The sequence below is a fragment of the Falco biarmicus genome, chromosome 1, assembly GCF_023638135.1.
Source record: "Falco biarmicus isolate bFalBia1 chromosome 1, bFalBia1.pri, whole genome shotgun sequence".
In the NCBI taxonomy this organism is placed as follows: domain Eukaryota; kingdom Metazoa; phylum Chordata; class Aves; order Falconiformes; family Falconidae; genus Falco; species Falco biarmicus.
Window position 1 is genome coordinate 20,717,938 of NC_079288.1, and position 22,610 is coordinate 20,740,547.

Here is a 22,610-nt window from a genome sequence, read left to right on the forward strand (position 1 = left end):
GTGTCATTCCCCCCCCGCCCTCACTGATGTCAGCACGAAAATTAGGTTTTTCCCCCCCTCTTTCCCCTTCAGATCTGGACTGTTCCAGGGAGCGCTGAGAAACCAGTCACGGCTGACGTGACCCTCAGGGCTGATGTGTCCCTTGGCAGTCGCTGAGGCGGCGCTGGCCTCAGGCAGGTGCCCCCGTGAGCACTCCAGGTTTTTTTCCATGATTTTGTAGAAAATGAGCCAAACCTCCAGAGCCTGCAGGCACACGAAGCCCACCCGGTGCCTCCTGTGCAGAGGTCCCTTGCTGAGGGCCTGTTAACATTCCCAAAGTTTACCCAGAGACTTTCTGGGACATGTAATTGGGACAAGTGATACAAAAAGTGCATTCAAAGTTTGTTTTTAATGGTGCGCACCATAGTCTGGCTCTGCAGCAGCTGCCGATGGATTCCCTCAAGCCTCGCTCAGCCTCACCTCTGGAAGAATACGCTTTGCGCTTGAGCAACGGAATTTTGTCACCTGTTTTGCAGATCTAGGATCACATTCGTATCACACCTCTAAATATAGCTGGCAGACCTGCAAGTCTGTAGCGCTAGTCCGAATCAGACGGGTACGACCAAAGGCAATCAGAGCTGGGTCTTCTTTCTTCCATACGTCTCTGGTTTCTGTCAAAAGCAGCATCGATACCTGTCTGGCTGTAGTTTAAGTTTAAGTTTTAGTTTGCCAACACAAAAGTTATCTAGCAGCTGACAACAAAACACCTTTGCTTACTGCAAACGCCCACCACAACCACCATTATTGCTTTCTTTTGAGGACAGCCACCACCTGCTTGATCCCCTTCCCCGTTTCCTTCCACACACTTTATCGCTGGGCATTAGCAGATGTGAGAGCGAGTCAGTACGAAACGAAACTCTGCAAGTTTTCCCAAGGAAGGCAGGAGGACAGCACACAATGGCAGCATTCAGCCCGCCAGTTCTCCCGTCCGTGCCTTCATTGTTCTGCAAAACAAAACAAATTCAGAGCGACGCGGTGCAAAATGACTTCAAGCAACAAGAATCCCCCTGCCAGCAAAAAAAGGGGAAATTTTCTCAACACTTTTTAATGAATAGTTTTCAAACATTCATTAAGAAATGAGTTGTTTGAACTCTAGCTAGCGTATAAACTAAATTAAAAATCCCCTGCTTTCTACGCTATGCCTTCAGCTGCCAGCGGGAACAAGGGGAGAGGGACAATGGGAAAGGAGTGGAGATAGAAAGATAGAAGGGGGCAATCAAAAAAATAACCGACGTCCTAAAGCCACAGGGAAAACAATCACCCTATCTCATCGGTTTATAGCTTCGCCCTCAAGATGAGGTCTAGCCAAAGCTTTCCCTTTTTGCACACTGAACGGACACCACGGGACGTCGGGCCCTGGCAGCATCGCCCAGGCTGGCAGCAGCGGACGGAGGAGCAGGGCTGAGCTCAGCCCTGCCCGGCCAGCTCTGCACAGTCCTGCCTTACCCTGCGAGCTACCGTGGGCATCCTGGGCCAGCCGCAGGAGAGAAAGTGCCAAATCTGAAGTGAATTACTGTCTGTCTGTCTGGAGTGCAGAACTCAGAATGCTTCACGGATTTGGAATCTGCTGTGAGCTCTGGACCTTAGCAGAGCTTTAGAAAAGAACAAATCATTTCATGAGGATCAGGAGAAAGACAGAAGTTCTGTCGTGTACCTTGGACTATAATTAAAATATAGTCCCTAGAGTTTGCTGCCTAAGTCCAGGTATACCAGAGGTAAAACTATTCTGCTGAAATCTGATTCCTACTTACTGAGTTAACATAGCACACAAGTTGTTTGTTTTTTTCCATGAAAAAAAATTAAGAGTCCAGATAACTAACATACACAGGATCAGATCTAATTAGTTAATGAACTCTCAAACTAGGCTCAACAGAAAGGGAGATTTCTAACAACTTCATTTCCCATTAGAAGCAAGCATCTAACTTCCTATTCTTAGAGTACACACACACACACACATTCCTCCACAAAATGTGATTGCCACCTTCCAACATTACCGCTTCACCATAAAGCCATCATTGTAACAAAAAATTGCTTGTTCATGGTTTATTCAGTTGTAAGGGAGGCAGCTGTTTAAGACATCTCGTGTGTAACCATTGTCTGATGAAGGAAGCGTTAACATTGTGAATTTATATAGCAACGGTAATCCAAAATCACAGCTTCAGTCAGAAAAGCAGTTGCTGTTAACGTCAAGATTATTAGGAGATAAATACAAACAATATCTCATGTTCAGAACACAAGCACCCACCTAAGGTCAGACTGTTGGCGTTGCTGCAGGAGCTCGTCTCTGCACGCATCTCCTCCCTGGGTCTCTCAGTTTTGGCCTCTCTCCATTTTGGCTGCTTCCTCAGCAGCTCTGGCTTTGGGGTTTTGTCAAACTGTATACCAGTTTTACCTCTGGTATACCTGGACTTAGACAGCAAACTCTAGGGACTATGTTTTAATTATAGTCCAAGGTACACGACAGAACTTCTGTCTTTCTCCTGATCCTCATGAAATGATTCATTCTTTTCTAAAGCTCTGCTAAGGTCCAGAACTCACAGCAGATTCCAAAAATCATTTGGGTCTTGCCTAAAGAACTCCCTCCATTTAACAAAGTGCAGTGCTGTTCACTTTATTTTGACAGGTCTGGGTCTAGTATCACGACTACACGGTAGACAACCTGCCTTTTATTTGCCATTTCTGTTGTGTTCCCCTACCTAGGCTATGCAATACCAGTCTTTTCCAGCTGTCTTTCACCATCTGTCTCCAAACCTCCCAGCCTTTTTTGTTTGTTTTTTAAATAAATGCAACCACGTTCCAAACTGGGATTCAGGCCTGCAGATCCCCAAGGACATCTGAGACAGCGCCAAGCCTTGCTGGGGCGACTGGTGATCATGGCACTGTCATGATGTACCCCGCATTAGAGCTGCTGTGTTTAACGAATTTTAAAACCCACATTTCCTCAGAATAATTTATAAGGCTAAACCGCAAGCCCTATGGCCTCGGGCCAGCCGTGCGCAGGGGGCTGAGGGGGCAGCGGCGCCCCCGCCGCGCTCCGGGCGGCTGGTGGCCACCCGCGGCCCTTCGGGTGACACTCGGCGGAGGGCTGAGGGCCGGCTGAGGGCCTCCTGGGGGCTCCTTGGCGGCCCCTCGCACCGGGCTCCCCCGGAGAGCGCTATCGGCACCGGGCCGGCCCGCGTTGCACCGGGCTAAGCGTTCCTTGCTGCCCGGAGGAGCGGCCGTGGCGGGGCGGTGCCTCAGGCGGCGGGGGAAGGGGCGGGGCCGGCGCCAGCCCCGCCCCCCGCGCGGCGTGGCGGCAGTGACGCAAGCGCGCGCGGCGGGTGACCTTCAGAGGCGGCGGCGGGTGTTTGGGGCCGGGTGCTTCTTCCCGCTCCTCTGCCTCCTCCTCTTCCTCCTTCCCGCAGCTCCCTCGCCTCCGCGCAGCTCGCCGCAGCCATGCCGAGGGGCGGCCGGAGCCGCACGTCCCGCGTGGCGCCCCCCGCCAGGTGAGGGCCGCCGGGCCCCTTCCCGCCTCCCCGCCCAGGCCGCGGGCGGCCGAGGCCCGTCCGCCATGTCGGGACCGGGGCACGCAGCGGGGTGGGGGTGGCGGTGAGGGGGGTTGGGGCGCTGCGAGCTCGGTTAGCGGAGCGGGGTTCGGTCCTCTGGGGGGATGGAGGTGGATCTCAGCGCTCGCTCGGCGGCAGGGCCTGGCCACGCCGTGCCTGCGCCTTAAGGCCTTGTTCCGCCAGCCCCTCTCGCGTTATATCTCTCCTTCCGCCAAGCCCCGCAGCCCTTTGGGGTGTGGGTGCGGCTGGCCTTTACAGCAGCCAAAAATAAGCCTCTAAACCTGACCCTGCGGCGCAGAAATCACTCGCCAGAACATTAAGTTCTTGCCTTCGGTGCACAAGGTGCAGCAAGGGGGAACTGCAAGTGCTTACCCCCCGCATCCAGGCGGCCTGTGCCCACTGCAAGCTCGGAGCGGGGGTGTGAGCTTTCTCTTTCTGTCCTTGCAGTCGGGCGCCACAAATGCGAGCTGCAGCACCAGCACCTGCTGCTCGGGCACCTGTCCCAGCAGCAGCACCGGCTTCTGCTGTGGCTGCTCCAGCACCGAAGCAGCCTGGTCTGATGGCACAGATGGCTACAACCGCTGCTGGAGTTGCTGTAGGCTCTGCTGTAGGCCATACCATAGGTCATGCGCTTACAGGAGGATTTGGTGGAGGAAACAGCTCTGAAGCTGCCAGGCCTGATATTACTTACCAGGTAAGAGAAAGCATAACTGGACACCAGCTAATGAGGCGCATTTAATTTGGCAGGTCAGTTATGTATAGGCTGAGGTAGCTGCTGTAGACATAAAGGGCCACCCAAGTCGCAGCTGGCCAAACTGAGGTAACTAGAGACTCATACCTCCAAGGTAACTTACCGTAATCACCATGAGTATCTTAAAAGTAGTTCAAAGGGATGCATGAGTGATACGTGCTTGTGGTAGGGTATCAGTGTTATTTTCTACTGTAGTATTCCTTTGATTCGGGCAGGGCTCCTCTGTTCCAAGTCTAATGATGGTAAGACCTATTGCAAGACCTTTTTGTGCTGCTCAGATGTTAAGATAATGCCGTTACCTTGCCCAGATGCTATCCAGTGTTACCTGAGTGTACCCAAAGTTACCCACCTGTTTGTAACTCACAAAACTGTTCAGAATGTGCCATGCCACTGCTGTAAACTTACTTTGTACTTCAGCCCATTATTTGTTTTCCATTTAAAAAGTAACAATATTTTGACTAGAACGCCGGGAAGAAATACCCAGCAAGCAGTACTGGGGTGGTTTGGCTTCATAGGCTGGAGGTGTTGAAAGGGCACTTAGGGAGGTGTCTGCCATTTCAGGAGCCCCAGGCAGCTCAGCCTGCCTACCAGCAGCAGCAGCAGCAGTTTGCTCCTTGCCAGTATGAAATGAAACAATTCCTGGAGTGTGCGCAGAACCAGACTGACCTCAAGCTCTGCGAGGGCTTCAGTGAAGTACTGAAGCAGTGCAGGTTTGCTAATGGTAAGTAGACAGTGCTTCTATGCAACTACTAAATGAGCTAATCAGCAAAACTATCGTGGGAATGATGTCCTGGTTTTTTTCCAGTCCATATGGTAAAGAATGGGGATTGATACAGAGCATGTATGCTGCAGCCAGTTAAAGCAAGCTGCTGTTGTGTTTGGCTTCCTGTTTCAGTCCTGTATGTGTAGCTGGAGGTGATGGGGTGGAGAGAGGATGAATTCCTGGAGCTTTTGGGCTGGTGTGTGGACTGAAGCTGACAATTTGGGACCGTGGTGGCAGCATGCCTGGGGAATCAGCCTGTAGCAAGCACTTGCTTGGCATGACAGGCAAACCATCCTGACCTGGGAGAAAGGAGACTGCTGAACACCAGTGCCCAGGTGCACTGCTGAAGTCTGCAGTTCAACACATCCCAGAAAATAGACGAGGGGGGGAGGGAACACCCTAACCTAAATCTCCTTTATAGCAAGGAAGACCACTTACTGCTCAGGGATTCAAAATGTGCTGCAATTAACTGATGACTTCTTGCCTTTCAGGTTTAGCCTAAGCCTTCAGAACAAGGTTGCTGAAGACCATCTTAGGAGAACTGACCTATGAATGAAAATGAAGCTTCAGTAATAAAGTCTAAAGCTGTCTGCTACCTTGTTAGTTCGTATATTCACACTATCGTCCTCATCATGGCTTGATTTCTGCCATAGCCGCTACAGATGTGATGCAACTTACAGCTACAAATTAATTTAGCACAAAATGGAAGATAAAACAGCAAAGTGGAACAAACTAATTTGGGCTAACCCATTTGCTGATTGTTGTGTTGAATGTAAGTGATATGGTCTATAAATAAACTCTCTCTAGTACCTTGCTTTAGTGGACTTTTGAGTCTGAAGGTGGGGCAGGCGAGAACTGATTTTGGCACGCTTCTGTTGGCTTGCCAGCTGTGCTGCCAGCAGTGGTGTCTGATGGGCTTGTGCTGCAGTGGTTCAGTAGCACTCGCAGCTCAGCAGTTTGCTGTGCTTGCCAGGCATCTGCTTGGGCATTTGAGCCCCACAAGCACCTTCTGCTGACTAAAACGCGTAGTGATGAGGAGGGCTGCACCTGCCTTGTTTTGTATGCGGTGGGTCTCCGTTCCCCAGCAGACTCCTGTTGTACTTCTAAAAACAGGCTCTATATTCACATTCAGGAGGTTCTGAGAATTATCCTCCCTCTGCTCAGAGAGGGTTGCGGTGGCAGGCCACTGCCTGAGCAAGCTGGTGCACTATCAAGCAGCTGTGCGCTTACAAGATAATCCAGTCTTGCATCAGACTCGCAGTTCCCAGTAACAAGCAGAAGCTGGAGGTTTTTTTCTTCCTCTTATCTTGTGATAGCAGTGGACTGCAGCATGAGAAAATGATCCAGCTGACTGTGGGTGGTGTGACCTTCTCCCACCTGGCTTGAGCAAGTGACAACTGCCGCTATGCGAAGGAAAAAGAATAAAATAATTATTTATAAAGCATTTATTGATGCAAACCCTTGTCTCTTCCATCAGAGGGAGCAGGCAGCTCGTTCCTCACTGAATTCCCTGGAGTCTGGGGAGTAAACGCTCCTGCACTTCAGCCCTGCAGTAACCTTGCACAAGACAAATTCCTCGTGAACATATCTTCAAAGCATGACCTGGTTTTCCTAAACTTACTTTCATGCTGTTGGGAATTCTGTTCCTAAAGGCTTTCAGCTCTGACCCGCGGTTCCTGGAAGTGCAAAGAGCCAAATGACTGTTCAAAATGGGGAAAGGGAATGGGGGACGGGGACAAACCCGCCTTTCCTGGTGGCACTGTCACTGAAATCGGGAATCAAACCTCTTAACACCAATGGAGTATTAAGAAGCAGGTGCTCCTTTATTGCAGCGCTGGGTGCTCGGTGGCATTTCCACAAACCAAGCACCGATACATTTATACACAAAATTACAATTTTTTGTTAAAAAGTACAAGGTTGTACACTCCCAGTTACAATGATTGCTTAGTAATTTGCATATAATTGTAGTATTTGCTGTGTCATCCTTTTCTGTTACTAGGCGTGCGCAGGGGAATGGTCTTCACCTGGGCAAGGGTCTTCTTGACCTGTGGGTGTGATTTTTAGTGTTAATAATGAAGGAAGTTCACTTCAGGACACCTTAAAAGTAAGTTTTGTTGCCAAGTTGGCAGCCTTGCCAAGCTGTCCCGTAACTCATCTATACACAATAGAACCTGGGTGCTCAGGTTATGGTCTGGAGAGTAAGGACTAAGGGTATTACGGTCTATAGCATAGGGACTTCAAATAACAGCTTCGGATAACAAGCAGCACAGCAATTAGTACGTAGTTAAAAAGAAAGTAGCAATTAGTGCTAACGTAATTCTAACACGGAGGTTAACTCCTTAAAATCAAAATGCTCTTATAACGAACCGTTACACGAACACAGAATATCGAAAGAGCCGGTAAAATCTTTACGATAATCTGCAACAGCGCAAGCGGCTTTGCTTTGGCTGGCGAGGCTCAGTCTGGGCTGCGGAAAGCCAGAACCGCGGTGCGGGCCGGGGCCGCGGCCCCCCGGGCCGACACGCACTCGCAGCGGCGGCACCCGGGCGGGCGAAGCGGGAGGAGGGACCCGGCCACGGGGGGTCGGGACGAGCCCCCCCCGCCGCGCCGGCCGCCCCGCGCAGGGAAGGGTTAACGGCGGCGGAGGAAGTGTCGCCCCCCCCCCGCCCGGCCGCGCGGCTCTTCCGCTCCCCAGCGCGGCCGCCGGCGGCTCCCGTGGCCGGCCCTGCCCGGGGCGGGGGCGCGGGCCCCCCCCACCGCAGCGACCCCGCCGCCCGCCCGCCGCGGCTGCCAGCTCGCGTCGCGCTTTATTTTAGTCCGGGCAGCCGCGGCGGCAGCTGGCAGCGCCCAGGCCTCGGCCCCAGGACGCGGCGCCCCGCAGCCAGGTGAGGCCCCGGCGCTGGCGGGGCCCGGCCCGGGCGGGCGGTGCCTGAGGGGCGGGCGGCGCGCGAGGGGTGGGCGCTGCCGGGCACCTCGCACCCCCGGCCCCGGCCCAGCGCCCCGGGGGCTCCGCGGGGGGACGGGGGGGCTTCGCCGGGGCTGCGCGGGGCCGGGGGCGGTGGGGGTGTTGGCGGCGGCCCCCCCGTGCTGGCCTGAGCGCCGAGCGGGCTGGAGCCTGCGGGACGGACCCGGGGACCATTTGCGCGTTGTTGGGTAGTTACCGAGGGAGACCCCCCGCACGCTGCGGGGCCCGGCCTTCTCGCTGCTGCTGCTCTGCCTCAGGACAGAGCCCCCGGCCCCCTTCCCCCGACCCCCTTCCCTCCCCCCACTGCCTTTACCCGACCTCTTTCCTCCCCCCTCTTTCTCCCGACGCCCTTTCCCCCTTCTCCTGACCCCTCTTCACCCCCCCACCCCGTTTCCTCCGGCCCCCCCTGCTCCCTCCGACCCCCCCTTCCCCCCACCCCCGTTTCCCCTGAACCCTTCTTCCCCCCACACACCCCCCCGACACCCCCTCTCCCCCCCCCCCACACCCCGGACCCCCTTCTCCCCCCCTTTCCCCCCCACCCCGTTTCCCCCCGAACCCTTCTTCCCCCCCCAACCCCCCCTTTTCCCCCTTTCCCCCCCCTTGCCCCCTTTTCCCCCCGACCCCCTTCCCCCCCTCGCCCCCTTTCCCCCCCTCACCCCCTCACGGCGCCCATACAGCTCTGATAACAAATCCGGTCAGTGCCCTCGGCTGCTTGCGCAGTGCCGGGATGGTTTCAGCCAGCTCCTGGGCTCTTTGCTCCCAGAAGTGGGCACACAGGCCCCCAGCTCCTCCTGGGGATGCTCCGCAGCCTCCAGCCCTTCCCTGCAACACCAGCCCCCAGGACTTTGATTTAAAGAAAAAAAACCCTAACAAACCCAGAAAAAAAAAATAAAAATCTTCCCCACCTTGGAATTATTTTCCCTACTACCTGATCCTGCTTCTCATTTATAACTTCAGCCCTGCCTTGGTTTGGCATAGTTTCCAGCAGCTAAAGTTTTATAAATTAAATTAAATTAAACTCATGGCCGTTTGGAGATGCTCCAGCCCTTGTTAGACATCCCCCCAGCAGCAGGCAGGCAGGCACCCGAAATACAGCACGAGCGCTCATAACCAGATCAGGGGAGATGCGCATTGATAATAAGATTTAAACGCACACAGAGATGCCAGCCTGCCTGGCAGAGCAATTGCCACCTTGGAGAGAAGGGCAAAGGCAAACCACAGTATCGGGGCTCTCCTGCCCACCTACTGTCCCTCTCCAGCAACAAACTGTCACCCCAAAGCGACAATTTTGCTGCCCAGTCTTTTAAGAGCTGCTTTCCATGGTAACTGCTTGGTCTCTGTATGTTTGCAGAGCAGCTGGACCTACAGAATCAAGATTTCAGCAACGCCGGGCATGGGAACTAGCTGAGGATGTCCCGTTTGCAGGGCTCACAGGGAAACGCTGGGGAAAATTAGGGTTCAGGAGTACTAATTATTCCCACCACCCCCCCTTTCAAAATACCGTCACGCTGCTCCTCTTCCAGCAGTGGCAGCACATGCCAAGAAAACCCAAACCAACAAACACAAGAAAAGGAGAAAAGCAATGGGACAAACACCCTTCAGGAGTTCTGGAGGCTGCTGGCAGCTGTACCCGTGTGGCCAAGGAAGCTCGCTCAGCTGTTGTCCTGAGGCTGGCTCAGCCCTGGCTGACCCCACAGCACCGGCTGTCCCCAGGCACCCAGCTCCCTGCCTGCACCCTGACCTGCCAAGCCCCCCGCACTGCTTGTTTTCCCACCTTAGTGCTTCTCCTTTTCCTTTTTTTCCTCCTATCCTCAGCCAGACTGTTCCAGACAACTTTGTTGTCTTAAAAATAATCAGGAAAAAAAGCAGAAGAAGAGGAAAAAAAAAAAAAAAAAGGCAAGGCAGGTTTCAGTGCTTTGGAGGGGCCGTTGGGTGGTGGTGGCGTGGGGCGATGGTTCTGGAGGGTGCTCCTACCTTTGGGCATGCTGTGCCAGCATCGCCTTGCTGCTGTGTGCCTTCGTGAGCTTAGGGTGCAGCTCAGCCACTGCCCCCCCGCCCCCAGCGCTCTCCCTGACCGAGCCCTCCCAGCGGCGTCTCAAAAAAATTAATTCAGTTGCTTTCCCAAGTGGGAAGAACCAGGAGAAGGTGACGTAGCCCTCAGCACACGGTAGGAGCTGGAGGATGGTGCCCTGTGTGCTGGATGTGGGTGCTCTGCAGGAAGGGACGAGGTTTTGAGGCGCTGCGGTGCTTCCCAAAGCCTCGGCCCCAGCCAGCTTGCTTCTGCTCCCGGGGACAGCCAGGCTACAGGGCATCCAGTGGGATGTCTGCTGTTCTCAAGGGGATCTCCACAGGGTCCTGAGGGCAAAGCTTTGCTTTTCCAACCAGCACAATAGCCCCTTTGATGTGCGGTCCAGGATCCTCCTCCTCAATGTTTTCTCCTCTGGAAGGGACTGAGGGTCCCTGCCCCGGGTGCAGCGAGCGCCCATACTCGCTTTTTCTTCTTGCAGCCCCTTTCTGCCAGCAGACAAGCCCAGGGCGCTGCCAGATAGGAGCCAGAGATGACCAAGGAAGACGACCTACCAGACTGGAACTCATCCAAGGAGTTTTATGAAAAATATGAGCCTAAGGAGGTTTTGGGCAGGTAAAGCTTGTTTGTAACAAACTGTGATTTCACGTACTCCAGTACCCAATAGGAACAGTGTCCCTGGGAAACTGATATGACCAGGGCCCATAGCAGCATGGGGTTAAAAATAGCATGGAGCAACACTTTGCATCAGCTCAAAATCTTCTCTCCTAAACCAACAGCCAGACCCACTGGTGCATGAAAACACCAGCCAGCCCAGGTGCTGATGGCATGGCTGTGAAGGTGGGCTGGGGGGGGGGAAATGGCGAGTCCCACCTTGTCTGTGTTGTCCCTGGCAGGGGGGTGAGCAGCGTCGTCCGTCGGTGCATTCACAAAACCACCCAGCAAGAGTATGCCGTGAAGATTATCGACATCACGGCAGGTAACATATCCCCCAAGGAGGTGCAGGAACTGCGAGAAGCCACCACTAAAGAGATTGACATTCTCCGGAAAGTATCAGGCCACCCCAACGTCAGTAAGTCAGGCTCTTGAGCATCAGGGCATTTTCTGCTCCATTTATTCTTCTGGGTGTCCCCAGGAAGGGGTTTTGGGGTGAAATCCCTGGAGGATCAGCCCTCCGATGGTCCTAATGTGGCACAGGGCACCTGCTTGGAGCATCATTTGCTCTACCTCCATGCACATGCCAGCAGTGCCCAGGTGTCACCCAACCAAACACTGGTGAAGATCAACTCCTCATTAATGCAATTAGATCAGCAATTTTTGGCCCATGAATAGACAGGAACATGCTATATGCTGTGCTCACAGCCCCCATGTTTTATTGCAGTCCAGCTGAAGGACAGCTATGAATCCAGCACCTTCTTCTTCTTGGTGTTTGACCTGTAAGTACCAGCTTGTCCATCACCCCAGCATCATCTCCCCAAGCCCGTTCCCTGCCCTGCAGATGGCCGCCCACCACTCACCCCAGCTTTTTATGGCTCAGACAGGGCCAAGTAGGGGGACAACCAGCTCTTGCTTAAGGTAGAAACAAGCCTGGATTGCTGCGAGCCAGCTCGTCACAGCCTTGCTGCCAGCAGCGTTTCCCCTCCGTCAGCGGCTCAGCACTGCTCAGGTTTCCCTTTAACCTTTGGTGGGAGCCATCCTGCGTCCCTGCGGGTTATTTATATGCTCGGCAGGACCAGGGTGTGCATGACGCCACGACTGCTGACGCCGGGGCAGCACGATGGTATCAGCAGAGGGGGATGGCATCAGGAGAGCCCTGTCCCATCTGAAACATGCTCTCTCTGGGGACAGCCTTTCCTCCTCTCACCTGGTATTTTGCAGCAATACATAGGCATTTTTTACCCCTTATTATTAAAAAGTTGGCTTGTTATTTTGAGCAACGGGTGCCCTGGGCTGTTAAGAGGCAGCAACCCTGGGCAGTCCTCCCCAGGGGCTTGGGGCTGGTTTGCTGTTGCAGCTCAGTGGCTGCCTGCCTCTGTTTTTCCTCCCACATGCAGGATGAAGAGAGGGGAGCTCTTTGACTACCTCACCGAGAAAGTCACTTTGAGCGAGAAGGAAACCAGGTAAGGCCAGATGCAGATGGTTGAAAAAAATCACCTTGCAAAAGCAGCATGGGTTCAAAGGACGTCCTTGCAGCCAGCATGGCACTCATGGGAAAAATAGCAGCCTGAGCTGCGTGGTCCCTGTCCCCATCTCCGGGACTGTGGTGCCAGTGGGCATTCGGGCTAGGAGTGATGCTGTCACCCATCCCCAGGAAAATCATGCGTGCGCTGCTGGAAGTGATCGAGTACCTCCACTCCATCAACATTGTCCACCGAGACCTGAAGCCAGAGAACATCCTCCTGGATGATGACATGAACATTAAGCTGACAGATTTTGGCTTCTCCTGCCAGCTGCATGAGAACGAGAAGCTCAAAGGTAGGAGGATGGCAAGGTGAGGGTGATGCTGGGCTGGCCTGTGGTCACCCCATTGCCGCAGCGTGCACGGCGATCGGCAGACTCTCCAACCCCACTGTCTCCTTGGGGCTGGTCTGGCTGCTGTGGGTGCAGATCGGTGCCTGTCGGCTTGGGGTAGCCTCCGGCTCACACACAAGCCCAACTCTGCCTGTGCACAGCCTCCACACCACGCTCCTTGCCACAGAGAAGTTGCTTCCCATTAGGGAAACCATCCTATTCTTTCCACTTTTTTTTCCCTCCGGTTGATCCTCGTCACCCCATCCATTCACTGACAAACACTGAGGGTTTTTCCCAACTCCTACCCTGCCAAGAGCCACGGGCATCCCCTCCCACCAGCATCCGCATCGCTATCTTCGCTCACTTTTTGGCCACTATAATTCACCAAGGAAGGTCACCAGCGAGATGCACGCAAGTTGCAGTTACTCCCTGCAGGCACCAGCACTGCAAAGGGATCCAGGTCCCCCCTCAGCGACTGCTTGAGGGGAAGGGCAGGGATGGCGCAAGTCCTCTAGGGTGGCTCAGGGGGATGCTTTGCCCTGTCTTTGCAGAGATCTGCGGCACGCCTGGCTACCTGGCCCCCGAGATCCTGCAGTGCTCCATGGATGATGAGCACCAAGGCTACGGGAAGGAGGTCGACATGTGAGTGTGACACCTGCCTTCCCACCTTGCCCCTCAGGCTGCTCCCAAAACACGCAGTTTGAGCACACACAGAGCTGTGCGTATGGGGGGACCCACTTGAGTGTTTGAAAGGAATTAAATGACCAAACACACGTTGGAAAAGTCCAGCCACTGCTCCCCCAGAGAAGGTGCCAGGAAGGAATTTTCTTGCTGAAAAACAACCTCAGGGGCTGGGAGGGGCTGTCCTGGTGACCTGGGGGCTCTGGCACAGAGCTGGGGGAAAAGCAGCCTAGGGACAGCCCTGTTTCCCTGCTTTGCCCTGTCTGGGAGGGGGGGAAAGCAACACTTTCTGTTTGTAAAAATCAGCTCCGAGACTGAGGTTTTTAAATATACTCAGTAGTAAGACATGAACCCAAGGCAGCCCTGAGAGAGCAGCCAGCTCAGGAAAGCCTGTCAGAACCCTGCAGGGACTTTGCCACCATCTCTGGTGGCTTCAGGCTCAGGTCTGAAGCTGAGACAGTCCCAGAACACCCACCCTCACTGGCACCACCGTATCCCACCTTCCCCTAAAAAAGCCCAAGAAAAACAAAAAAAGGCAAATACCTCCAACTCACAGCTCCTTCCTGCAGCACCCCAGGAGCAGCTCTGCATCAGCTCAACCCAAAAACACCAACCCCAGCCCTTGCTCCTCATTATCCATCAGGGCTAATGAGCCTCAGCAGCGAGCTCAGCCTCCCTCATCAGACACCCTGTAGGGCAGTTTCCTCCTGGTTTTCCAGAGAGGCAAAGCCACGTGTAGGCCAGTATGTCGCGGTCTAGGGGAGGCACCCAGCCACCCCTGGGGTGCAGATCCAGCCGGGTGCCCGCCGGGTGCCAGCTGGGGCTGGAGAGTGTGGCTGGGCTGCCCGCAGGTGGAGCACCGGGGTGATCATGTACACCCTGCTGGCCGGCTCGCCGCCCTTCTGGCACCGCAAGCAGATGCTGATGCTACGGATGATCATGAATGGGGATTACCAATTCGGTTCCCCAGAGTGGGATGACCGCTCGGACACCGTCAAGGATTTGGTAGGTGCTTAGGGATGGGGGGAAAGCTGGGAAGGGGTTAGCAGACACCTGGGATACCCCAGGTTGAGCTGGCACCCTCCTGCAGATCTCCCGGTTTCTGGTGGTGGACCCACGGCAGCGGTACACAGCTGGCGAGGCGCTGGCCCACCCCTTCTTCCAGCAGTACGATGTGGAGGAGGTCCGGCACTTCAGCCCCTTCCGGAAATTCAAGGTGAGGTTTGCGTGGAGTGTCTCAGCGCCCCAACCGTGAGCCTGGGAGCCGAGCGGTGGGATGGGTTTCCCATTGGAGCTGAGAGAAACTGGGTGTTTAGCAAGGCTGATGGACCTGGGCTTCGGCAGGATGCGGCAGCCTGGGTAGAGATCCTTCTCCGAGTGCCGTTGTGCTTACTTTCTGGTACTTCCCAAGGGCTTTTTCACTGAAGGGAATTAAATAAGGGAAAAACTTGCCTCCCACCCCACTAAAAAAAAATTAAAAGACTTGAGGTGGTTCTGTCAGGAGAAGAGAAGGCTCGGGGGAGACCTTACAGCAGCCTGCCAGTACCTAAAGGGGCCGACAAGAAAACGAGAGGGGCTTTTTACAAGGGCATGCAGGCATAGGACAAGGGGTGATGGCTTTAAGCTGACAGAGGGCAGATTTAGATTAGATATTAGGAAGAAGTTCTTGACTGTAAGGGTGGCGAGGCGCTGGCACAGGTTGCTCAGAGCAGATGTGGGTGCCCCATCCCTGGAATTGTTCAGGGCCAGGCTGGATGGGGCTGGGAGCAGCCCGGGTTGGTGGAAGGTGTCCCTTGCCTGTGGCAGGGGTTTGTGACTAGGTGGTCCTTAAGGTCCTTTCCAACCCAAACCCTTCTGTGATTTTATGAAAAAAGAAAAAGATCACTTCTAAGGGGAAATCGATGAGGTTGACATCACATGGGTGCATCAGATGATGCAAAAGTTGATAGGGGAATCCTTTCCCTTCCCTATAGCCAGTTGTTAGGGCAGCACAGAGAGACCCCAAGTGGCATTAGGTGACACATTTAGGACTGACCCGCAGTTTTGATGTTAAGGGCACACTTGGAAAAGGCTCATACTGCTTACACGGGACTAAATACCCATGCCAGTAGCCGGGCTGCCTCCTGACTCCTCCACCCCGACAGCAGCTGCGTGGGGTGCGTTGGGGCTGATCTGGTCCCACTGTAGCACTGGCCACGAATTCCAGCCTGTTCCCCCCGTGCCGCAGGTGATCTGCCTGACCGTCCTGGCATCCGTCCGGATTTACTACCAGTACCGGCTGGCCAAGTCTGTCACCAGGGAGCTGGTGGTGCGAGACCCGTACGCCCTGAAGCCTGTCCGCAAGCTGATTGACGCCTGTGCCTTCAGGACCTACCGGCACTGGGTGAAGAAGGGGGAGGCGCAGAACAGAGCTGCCCTCTTCGAGAACACCTGCAAGGCTATTTTGCTGACCCTGGCAGCAGAGGAAGGGCTGTTTTGATCACTGCTGCGTAAGCTGATGAGTTTTCTCAGATTTAAGGCGAGTAAAATCTTTGAAAACCTACTGGTGATTTTTCTTTTCTTTCGCTGGCCTTAGGTCAGGTGCAAACACAAACCCAGCAGACAGCTGTGATTTGCCCCGCTGCAAGGGAGTGGTTGGCAGAAGCCACCTCGCAACAGCTGCAGCTCCCGACAGGGAAGGCTCTGTCCCGGGTGAGCCCAGCACCAGAGCGGGACCCTTTGGGGCAGTCACTGGTGGAGGAGGGATGAGCAGTGCCCAGAGCAAAGTCCTCACCCACCCCTTTGCTTGGGGCTGCTGCTCCAGCCAGGTTTTGGTGGCAGAGCTCATGCCCAGCTGGTTTGTAGGGCCTTTGTGCTGGTTGCAACACCTGGGAGAGGCGGGTCACTGTTAGTGTCACCTATGCACTTGGAAAAGAGCACACACATCATTTTGCCACTGCTCAAGGGTCGGTAAAGGGGCCTTGTTTCACTTCTGGGAAGGCTCAGCAGGTGGTACAAAGCTGGGACTTCCCGAGGAGATGGGGACCGATGTACAAGTCCCCCTTATAGGGACATGCCCCCATCATTTCCCCCCGGGCAGCTGCCCCTCATGGCAGCCCCATGCTGGCACTCATGGCGGGGCTGCGGGTGTTTGCTGGCTTTGGCTGGGGTCAGAGCAGCTCTGGCCCGGTGCCACACTCACCCCTCTGCTTATTTAAAATGGACACAAAAGGAGAGCTGTAGTATCTACCGCATCAAAAGGACATTAAAGACACCCCACCCTGCCTGCCATTCCCAATCGCTGCTCCTGCCCACATGCCCTAGCACGGAAAGGAGTTTTAGCTGAAAGTATTTTAATTTAAAAAACTGTCTGGCTTTAATGACAGTGACTGCTGGGGGTTCATCTCCACAGGAGAAAATGCCTTCAGGTCCTCTCATGTGAGCTGCTCACAGCTCGGGTTTGGTCCGGCTTTTTTCGGCTGTGGCAGGCGGGATGTCGACAGCGCAGCGGAAGCTGAGGTTGTCGGATGCCGAGTCTGGCGTGTTCCCCATTCTCACAGGGGAGGGGGGAAAAAAAAAAAAAAAAAAAAAAGACCCAAAATTAGCGATCCTTCCTAGTTAACGCTGACATCCTTTAATGTAACCCTCTATAACAGACAAGAAATGCCTTCCACTTCCCTTGAATACCTTCAAGAAAAGCATTTAATTCTAAATACTTGGTGGAAAATATACGATTTGAGAAGCAATTTGGAACGTATTTGTAGCAGGAAGATTTTTAGCAGTACCTGTAGTATGTTTTCCGAACTGCTTCTCAGAAAAATAGAGTAGGAACAAACCAATGTCTTTTAATTTTAAAACCCCCTTCCAAATAAACCCAAGGCAGAAGAAAACACTGCGAAACAGCGCCTGGGCATTGCCCAGACCTACCTGGTTGTAACACAAGCTTTATGATTTGCAGACCCGTCTGCAGTGTCAATCCACGAGGCACCTCTCAGGACCTGCATGTTCTGAGCGCGCTGCCTTGATGACAGCCCCGGAGTCAGGTACTCCGATGCGGTCCACTCCCAGGTGTTGCCCAGCAGGTCGTAGAGCCCTGAGACACACATGGGTTTGCATCAGGATTGAAAGAGCACATTTACAAGGGCTGCAAAAGCACTTTGGTGTGTGGGAGGGGGCGCAACGCTCAAAGCACTGCTGCAAGAGCATGGTTTAATGGTGAGACTGGGAACCAGAAGCTCTTCACTGTATTTCCAACTGAGCCCAGTTTACAAGTGGACCTTTTAACACACCTCATCGTTTCCCACCTGCGTGAGGGCATGGCATCCACTGCCCTCAAAACAATATGCTCGGGACTGTCGGGTAAATCACACTGAAGTGCAAGATAACCGACTTCTGATTCAGAGCAGGGGGTGGTTTGGTGCATCGAAGCGCACCAGGTGCACGTCAGGCAACTTCAGTAACAACCACCAATGCTTTTGCTGGGCTCAGTTATCGTATCGAGATGCTGACGTGATCCCACATCATATCTGAAACGCTGCCACAGCTGCAGGATTTTATAATTAGTGTTAATTTAGGAATGCGATGCCATCTCCCAAACCAGGGTGGGGATGCCTGCTCCGTACCATAGCTGTTCTGAGGAGGGAACGCTGCCACTGGCGAGACACCGTGATAACCGTCTTCAGCTGTGTCAACCCTTGGGAAATTGCCCTGTGAGAAGAAAGATGACTCCGAGCAAAGGGTCACCATGGCGATGACACGAAGTCCTGCTCTTCACAGGACTGTGTTACACCCAAATAATGGAAATAACTCTCCACTGCAAATTAACTATGCAGCCCTTCTGGCCGAGGGAGGAGATCAACCATCTACAGTTCTTCCCAAACTCCCTTTCCAAACAAATTTACATGTGAATTTTTGGTTACGTATGAATTCTTGGAAGCACTGAAATCCTGGTTTCCGTGGGAAGCTGGGCTGAGGCTGCTCCCTCTAAGGGTGCAGAATTTTGGTACCCTGCGTTGCTTCCCACGACCACGGCCGCCTGCTTGGGCAGCCAGGCACACTCTGTGGTCAAGTTAAACAGCGCTCTCAGAAGAGCTCAGTGTAAATGGGATGACTTTTAGGATCTTACCTGCCACAGATTTGTACGGTTTGCCTGAAACTTGTTTCCCCAGGGATACATCCTTTCTGCCAAGGAGAAAAAAAACACTCGTTACCCCCATGTCACTCCAGCCTCTGCACTTGTGTATTTTTAACCAGGCTTTTATGACTGTCCTTTTCTGCTCAGCTCGGGACACAGAGAGGGTTCTATGAATGAGGCTTGTCGGTCTAATCCCTACGGACACTGCCAAGGAGGAGAGGAGAGAAGGGAATTGGCAACAGCTTCCCTTCACAAACCATCGGTCAGGCCAGGGAGTCCTGCAGTGATCCCATCAGCTGCTTTATGCCACCATCAATGTGTGGGTCACTCCTTGCCCCAAACCCAAGAAATGATGTTTTTAGCTGGCAGAAATGCTTTGCTTAGGAGGACACATTAAGACCACAGATAAGCCACTCCTTCCTAAATTATGATTATTAATACAACTCCCAGGCCAAAAAAGTGGTTCAGCCCCCCAGATTAACCTCTGAAAACAGCGCTGGATGAAAGTTTGGATCTGGTAGAACTAACGTTACTCAATGCCTTGGTTTGGAAAAAAGGTCAGAGCTTGTGGTACATACGCTCCAGTCCTCCCCTGGCAGCAAACTCCCACTCCTCCTCCGCCAGGAGCCTCTTCCCTTTCCAGGCGCAGAACGCCTGTGCGTCATTCCAGCTGACGTGCAGCACGGGGTAATCCAGCCTGTCCTTTATGGTGGAGCCAGGGCCTGCGGGCTGGAAAGAATTGCATCAAACAGACTGTAATTGATTTTATAAACTTTTCAATTAAAAAGGGAATAAAGGATAGAACCGACCAAGGCAGGGAATGTACAGCGATCAGGGATGCTATTTTTTTCCCCATTTTTGGTTGATCAGGCTCAGCACACACTAATGTGCATGCTGCCAGCATGGAGAGGACTCGCCACATCGGGTTTTTACTCACCTGTCGCCAAAAAGCCTTCTCAATGGGCAGCCACCAAGGGGCAGACTGGGAAAGAAACGACACCAGATTAAAGCCAAACTGGTGACACCCCTCCAACACCATCCTACAGCAAGCGTGGGTAAAAAAGAGCGCTTGTTAGTCTGGAAATGTTAAACACTGCCGTTTCAGCTGGGTTATCATGGGCATTTTGATAGTGCTTTCCAACAGAGTAGAGGCGTCTGCTTTTAAAAGTGAAAACAGATCAAGAAGCCCATGCTCTTTAGTTTTTCTATTTTAAGGTTTGATTAATAAAGTACTTTGAAACGTACTTTGCTCTCTCCCTGCTCACTGGAGCATCTCGTGAGTCCAGCCTAGCAGTGTTTGGAGAAGATGTAAGCAGAGGAGCACCATAAATCAACCCAGGCTCAACCCTGCTGTTAGTTTCAAAAGCAAAACAACCCAAGACTAAAGAAAACTCACTGAGAATGGCCAGGCTCTGCGCTGAGAGGTAGCTGTTACTCAGTGGAAAGCAATACCAGCAAGGGTCTCCCCTCCTACTTTTTTTTCTTTAATTAAAACAGAGAGGTCAAACAGGGATGTGATCAGAAATACCATTGCATCATCATCACTGAAACTCATCCCCGTGGGATTTAGATTTACCTCCAGTTTTCGGGTGACTTTTTTTTTCAGCTCTTCAGACACGAAATCCTCAAAGACAAAACTCCAGCCAAACGCTTCGGCTTCTGTTTTGTATTTCTTTTCTCTAACAAACTCCCTGGCATAAATATAACATGCTCAGGCATCTTCAAGAGTCACACCACCAAATATAGCAGTCTGCACACACACCAAGTTCAGAGCAAGGCAAAACATACAAAACCTAAAAAAACACCCCATGTGGGAGAGTCCCGTCTCCTCCCAGCACAGCTCCAGTCGTAGGTTTAACAGATAAAACTGTCTGATTTGCATCTGTTCACAGATCTAATGTTTTTACGTTACCTATGCAGGTAAACTCACCCTGCGCTCTCATCTACCGTGAAATGTGACAATTGCACAGATCAAAAATCCCTTCAAAGCCACTAAAGCCTATGGCTGCCGTTAGTTACACATCCCCAAAACGCAAAAAAATGCCATGTACCAAATAATCTCACCCTGCTTCTGTCCCATTTGTTTCCCCATTGCCTAAGCTGCAGGGGGGAAAGGAGAAAAGGACAGGGGAAAAGGAGAAAAAGGGGAGGGGGGAAAGGAGGAAAAAAAAAAGGAGGAAAAAAAAAAAAAGATAAAAAGGGAAAAATTTGCAAGCTATGCTGGTAAATTGCTTCAGCTTGCACCCACAGAGATGATTTATTACTGACAAGCTTTTTTTTTGTTTTAATGAAAGGGCTGGGAGCACCCAAGCCTTGGCTTTCGGGCCACGGGAGCCAGCCCAAGACCCAGCACCCACACTCTGGTGCTCCCCGAGCACCTGCGAGGCAGCAGTGCCAAACCTCCGCGCTTACCTGAAATCTCTGTTGGTGACAGGGTATTTGTCAACAGCAAATGGCTTCACCGTCACCTCCCTGACGGGCCCCTCTTCATTCCTCTTCTCTGGGGAGCCAGATCCCATCTGAAAGGTCCCACCTGGCAGCCGCACCATGCTGTCATCCTCCCCAGGTGCTGAAAGGTAAGAAAACTGTGAGGCCTTTCACTGTTGGGTCTGTGTTTTTGTTGGATAACAAGGTTTATAACATCCTGTCACATTTTCAGTGTCTCCCTTGGGAAAAGCAGGGCTCCAGCCAGGCGAGGCAGCACGGCAGCCCCTGCCAGCTGACGGTTTGCTGCAGCTCCAGAGGGGCCCCATGCGGGGAGGAGAAATGGGGATCCTGTGGGAGGGCTAGTGGGTGCTGCCCCATGGGGGCCTCACCCACAGGGGTCTTCACCCATGTAGGTCCATCCACGGGCCCTTCACCCATGCAGACCTCACCCACGGGGACCTTCACCCATGTAGGCCTCACCCACGAGGGCCTACTCACCCATGTAGGCCCATCCATGGGGACCTTCACCCATGTAGGCCCATCCACGGGGCCCCTCACCTAGGGGGGCCTTCACCCAGGGGGGCCCATCACCCACAGGGCCCCTCACCCACGTAGGCACATCCACGGGGCCTTCACCCACGGGGCCCCTCACCCATGTAGGCCCATCCACGGGGGCCTCATCCACGGGCCCTTCACCCATGTAGGCCCATCCACGGGGCCCTACACCCATGTAGGCCTCACCCACGGGGGCCTTCACCCATGTAGGCCCATGCACAGAGGCCTCGCCCACGGGGCCTTCACCCACATAGGCCTTCACCCACAGGGGCCTCACCCACCTCACCCACGGGCCCTTCACCCATGTAGGCCCACCCACGGGGCCTTCACCCACAGGGCCCTCACCCACGGGGCCCTCCCCCCCGCAGGCCTCACCCGCTGGGGCCTCCCCCCCGCGGCCCCCCCGCAGCGGTCCGCAGCAGGCCAGCAGCGCCAGCCCCACCACCGCCGCGGCCGCCATGCCAGGGCATGCAGCGCCGCCGGCCTCGGACGGGCCGCTCCCCGCCGGAAGGCGCCGCCCCGACCCGGAAGCAGCTGCGGACGGGCGGAAGCGCTTCCTGCTGGGAGCACCTCGCGTGGGCACGGAGGGGCAGCGCCGCTCGCGGGGGTTCAGGGCTAATTAATTAGAGACTTTCGCAGTCCGTGCCGAGGCGGGGGCCTGGGAAGCCCTTGGCACCCAGGCAGCCCGCGGGGCATTTCCCGGAAACTCCCAGAGGCGCGGGCAGCAGGCGGCACTGCGTTAAGCCTCGCGCTTATCTCAGTGTTCTAACGGGTCCCAGAACCCCGGCAGGCACACCCAGGAGCCCCAGTTTGCTCCCCTTAACGGGGGCCCAGGTTTGCTCCCTCCCTTACACAGCGGCCCCCTCAGCCCCCCTGGGCTGTAAACGACTCTTTCCCCCTTGGTGTAAAATTACTCAACGCAGACTGGTTGGTCAGCCGTGGCTCCGTGGGGAACAGGGCAGGTGCAAAGCTAAACCAGGACAGGTGAAGGCTGGGTAAGTGCCCACTGCAGGGGCAACCAAGCCCCCAGCGACCTGAGGCAAGGTCTCACAGCTGAAGGGCTCTCTTTTAAGAAAATAATAAAAAGGTTATTTTGTAGCCACTTAGCCAGCCACCTGTGACCAGGGAAGGAGACTCTTGCCTGCTGAAACCCAAATCACATTAAATCAGGTTAAAAGGGCGAGAGGGAACCAGCTCCCCTGCCACAAGCCCCACCACCACTCCACACGGGCTT

General features: G+C 54.0%; 3 protein-coding genes across 4 annotated transcripts; 2 read left to right on the forward strand and 1 right to left on the reverse strand.

The window, feature by feature from the left end:
- Positions 1–3,343: 3,343 nt before the first annotated feature.
- Positions 3,344–5,912, forward strand: CHCHD2 (coiled-coil-helix-coiled-coil-helix domain containing 2). The gene is made up of 4 exons (XM_056336802.1): positions 3,344–3,524; positions 4,032–4,278; positions 4,897–5,056; positions 5,590–5,912. The coding sequence occupies exons 1-4, from the start codon at positions 3,475–3,477 to the stop codon at positions 5,598–5,600; spliced, it is 468 nt and encodes a 155-aa protein (XP_056192777.1). The 5' UTR covers positions 3,344–3,474; the 3' UTR covers positions 5,601–5,912.
- A 1,905-nt stretch (positions 5,913–7,817) lies between these two features.
- PHKG1 (phosphorylase kinase catalytic subunit gamma 1) lies at positions 7,818–15,823 on the forward strand. Its single transcript, XM_056336773.1, has 10 exons — positions 7,818–7,983; positions 10,571–10,704; positions 10,986–11,161; positions 11,471–11,525; positions 12,144–12,209; positions 12,401–12,564; positions 13,152–13,242; positions 14,133–14,286; positions 14,372–14,497; positions 15,509–15,823. The coding sequence occupies exons 2-10, from the start codon at positions 10,622–10,624 to the stop codon at positions 15,758–15,760; spliced, it is 1,167 nt and encodes a 388-aa protein (XP_056192748.1). The 5' UTR covers positions 7,818–7,983; positions 10,571–10,621; the 3' UTR covers positions 15,761–15,823.
- Positions 15,824–16,596: 773 nt separating this feature from the next.
- On the reverse strand, positions 16,597–21,915 carry SUMF2 (sulfatase modifying factor 2). Of its 2 annotated transcripts, XM_056336787.1 has the most exons (9): positions 21,752–21,913; positions 20,807–20,963; positions 19,971–20,085; positions 19,332–19,376; positions 18,973–19,123; positions 18,386–18,441; positions 17,883–17,967; positions 17,188–17,353; positions 16,597–16,813 (listed from the first exon to the last, which is right to left on the reverse strand). In XM_056336787.1, the coding sequence occupies exons 1-9, from the start codon at positions 21,834–21,836 to the stop codon at positions 16,708–16,710; spliced, it is 966 nt and encodes a 321-aa protein (XP_056192762.1). In that variant the 5' UTR covers positions 21,837–21,913; the 3' UTR covers positions 16,597–16,707. The 2 variants fall into 2 exon arrangements, with proteins under 2 accessions (XP_056192762.1, XP_056192768.1); XM_056336793.1 differs by lacking the exon at positions 19,971–20,085 and having other exon boundaries at positions 19,332–19,434; positions 21,752–21,915.
- Between the last annotated feature and the right edge of the window lie 695 nt (positions 21,916–22,610).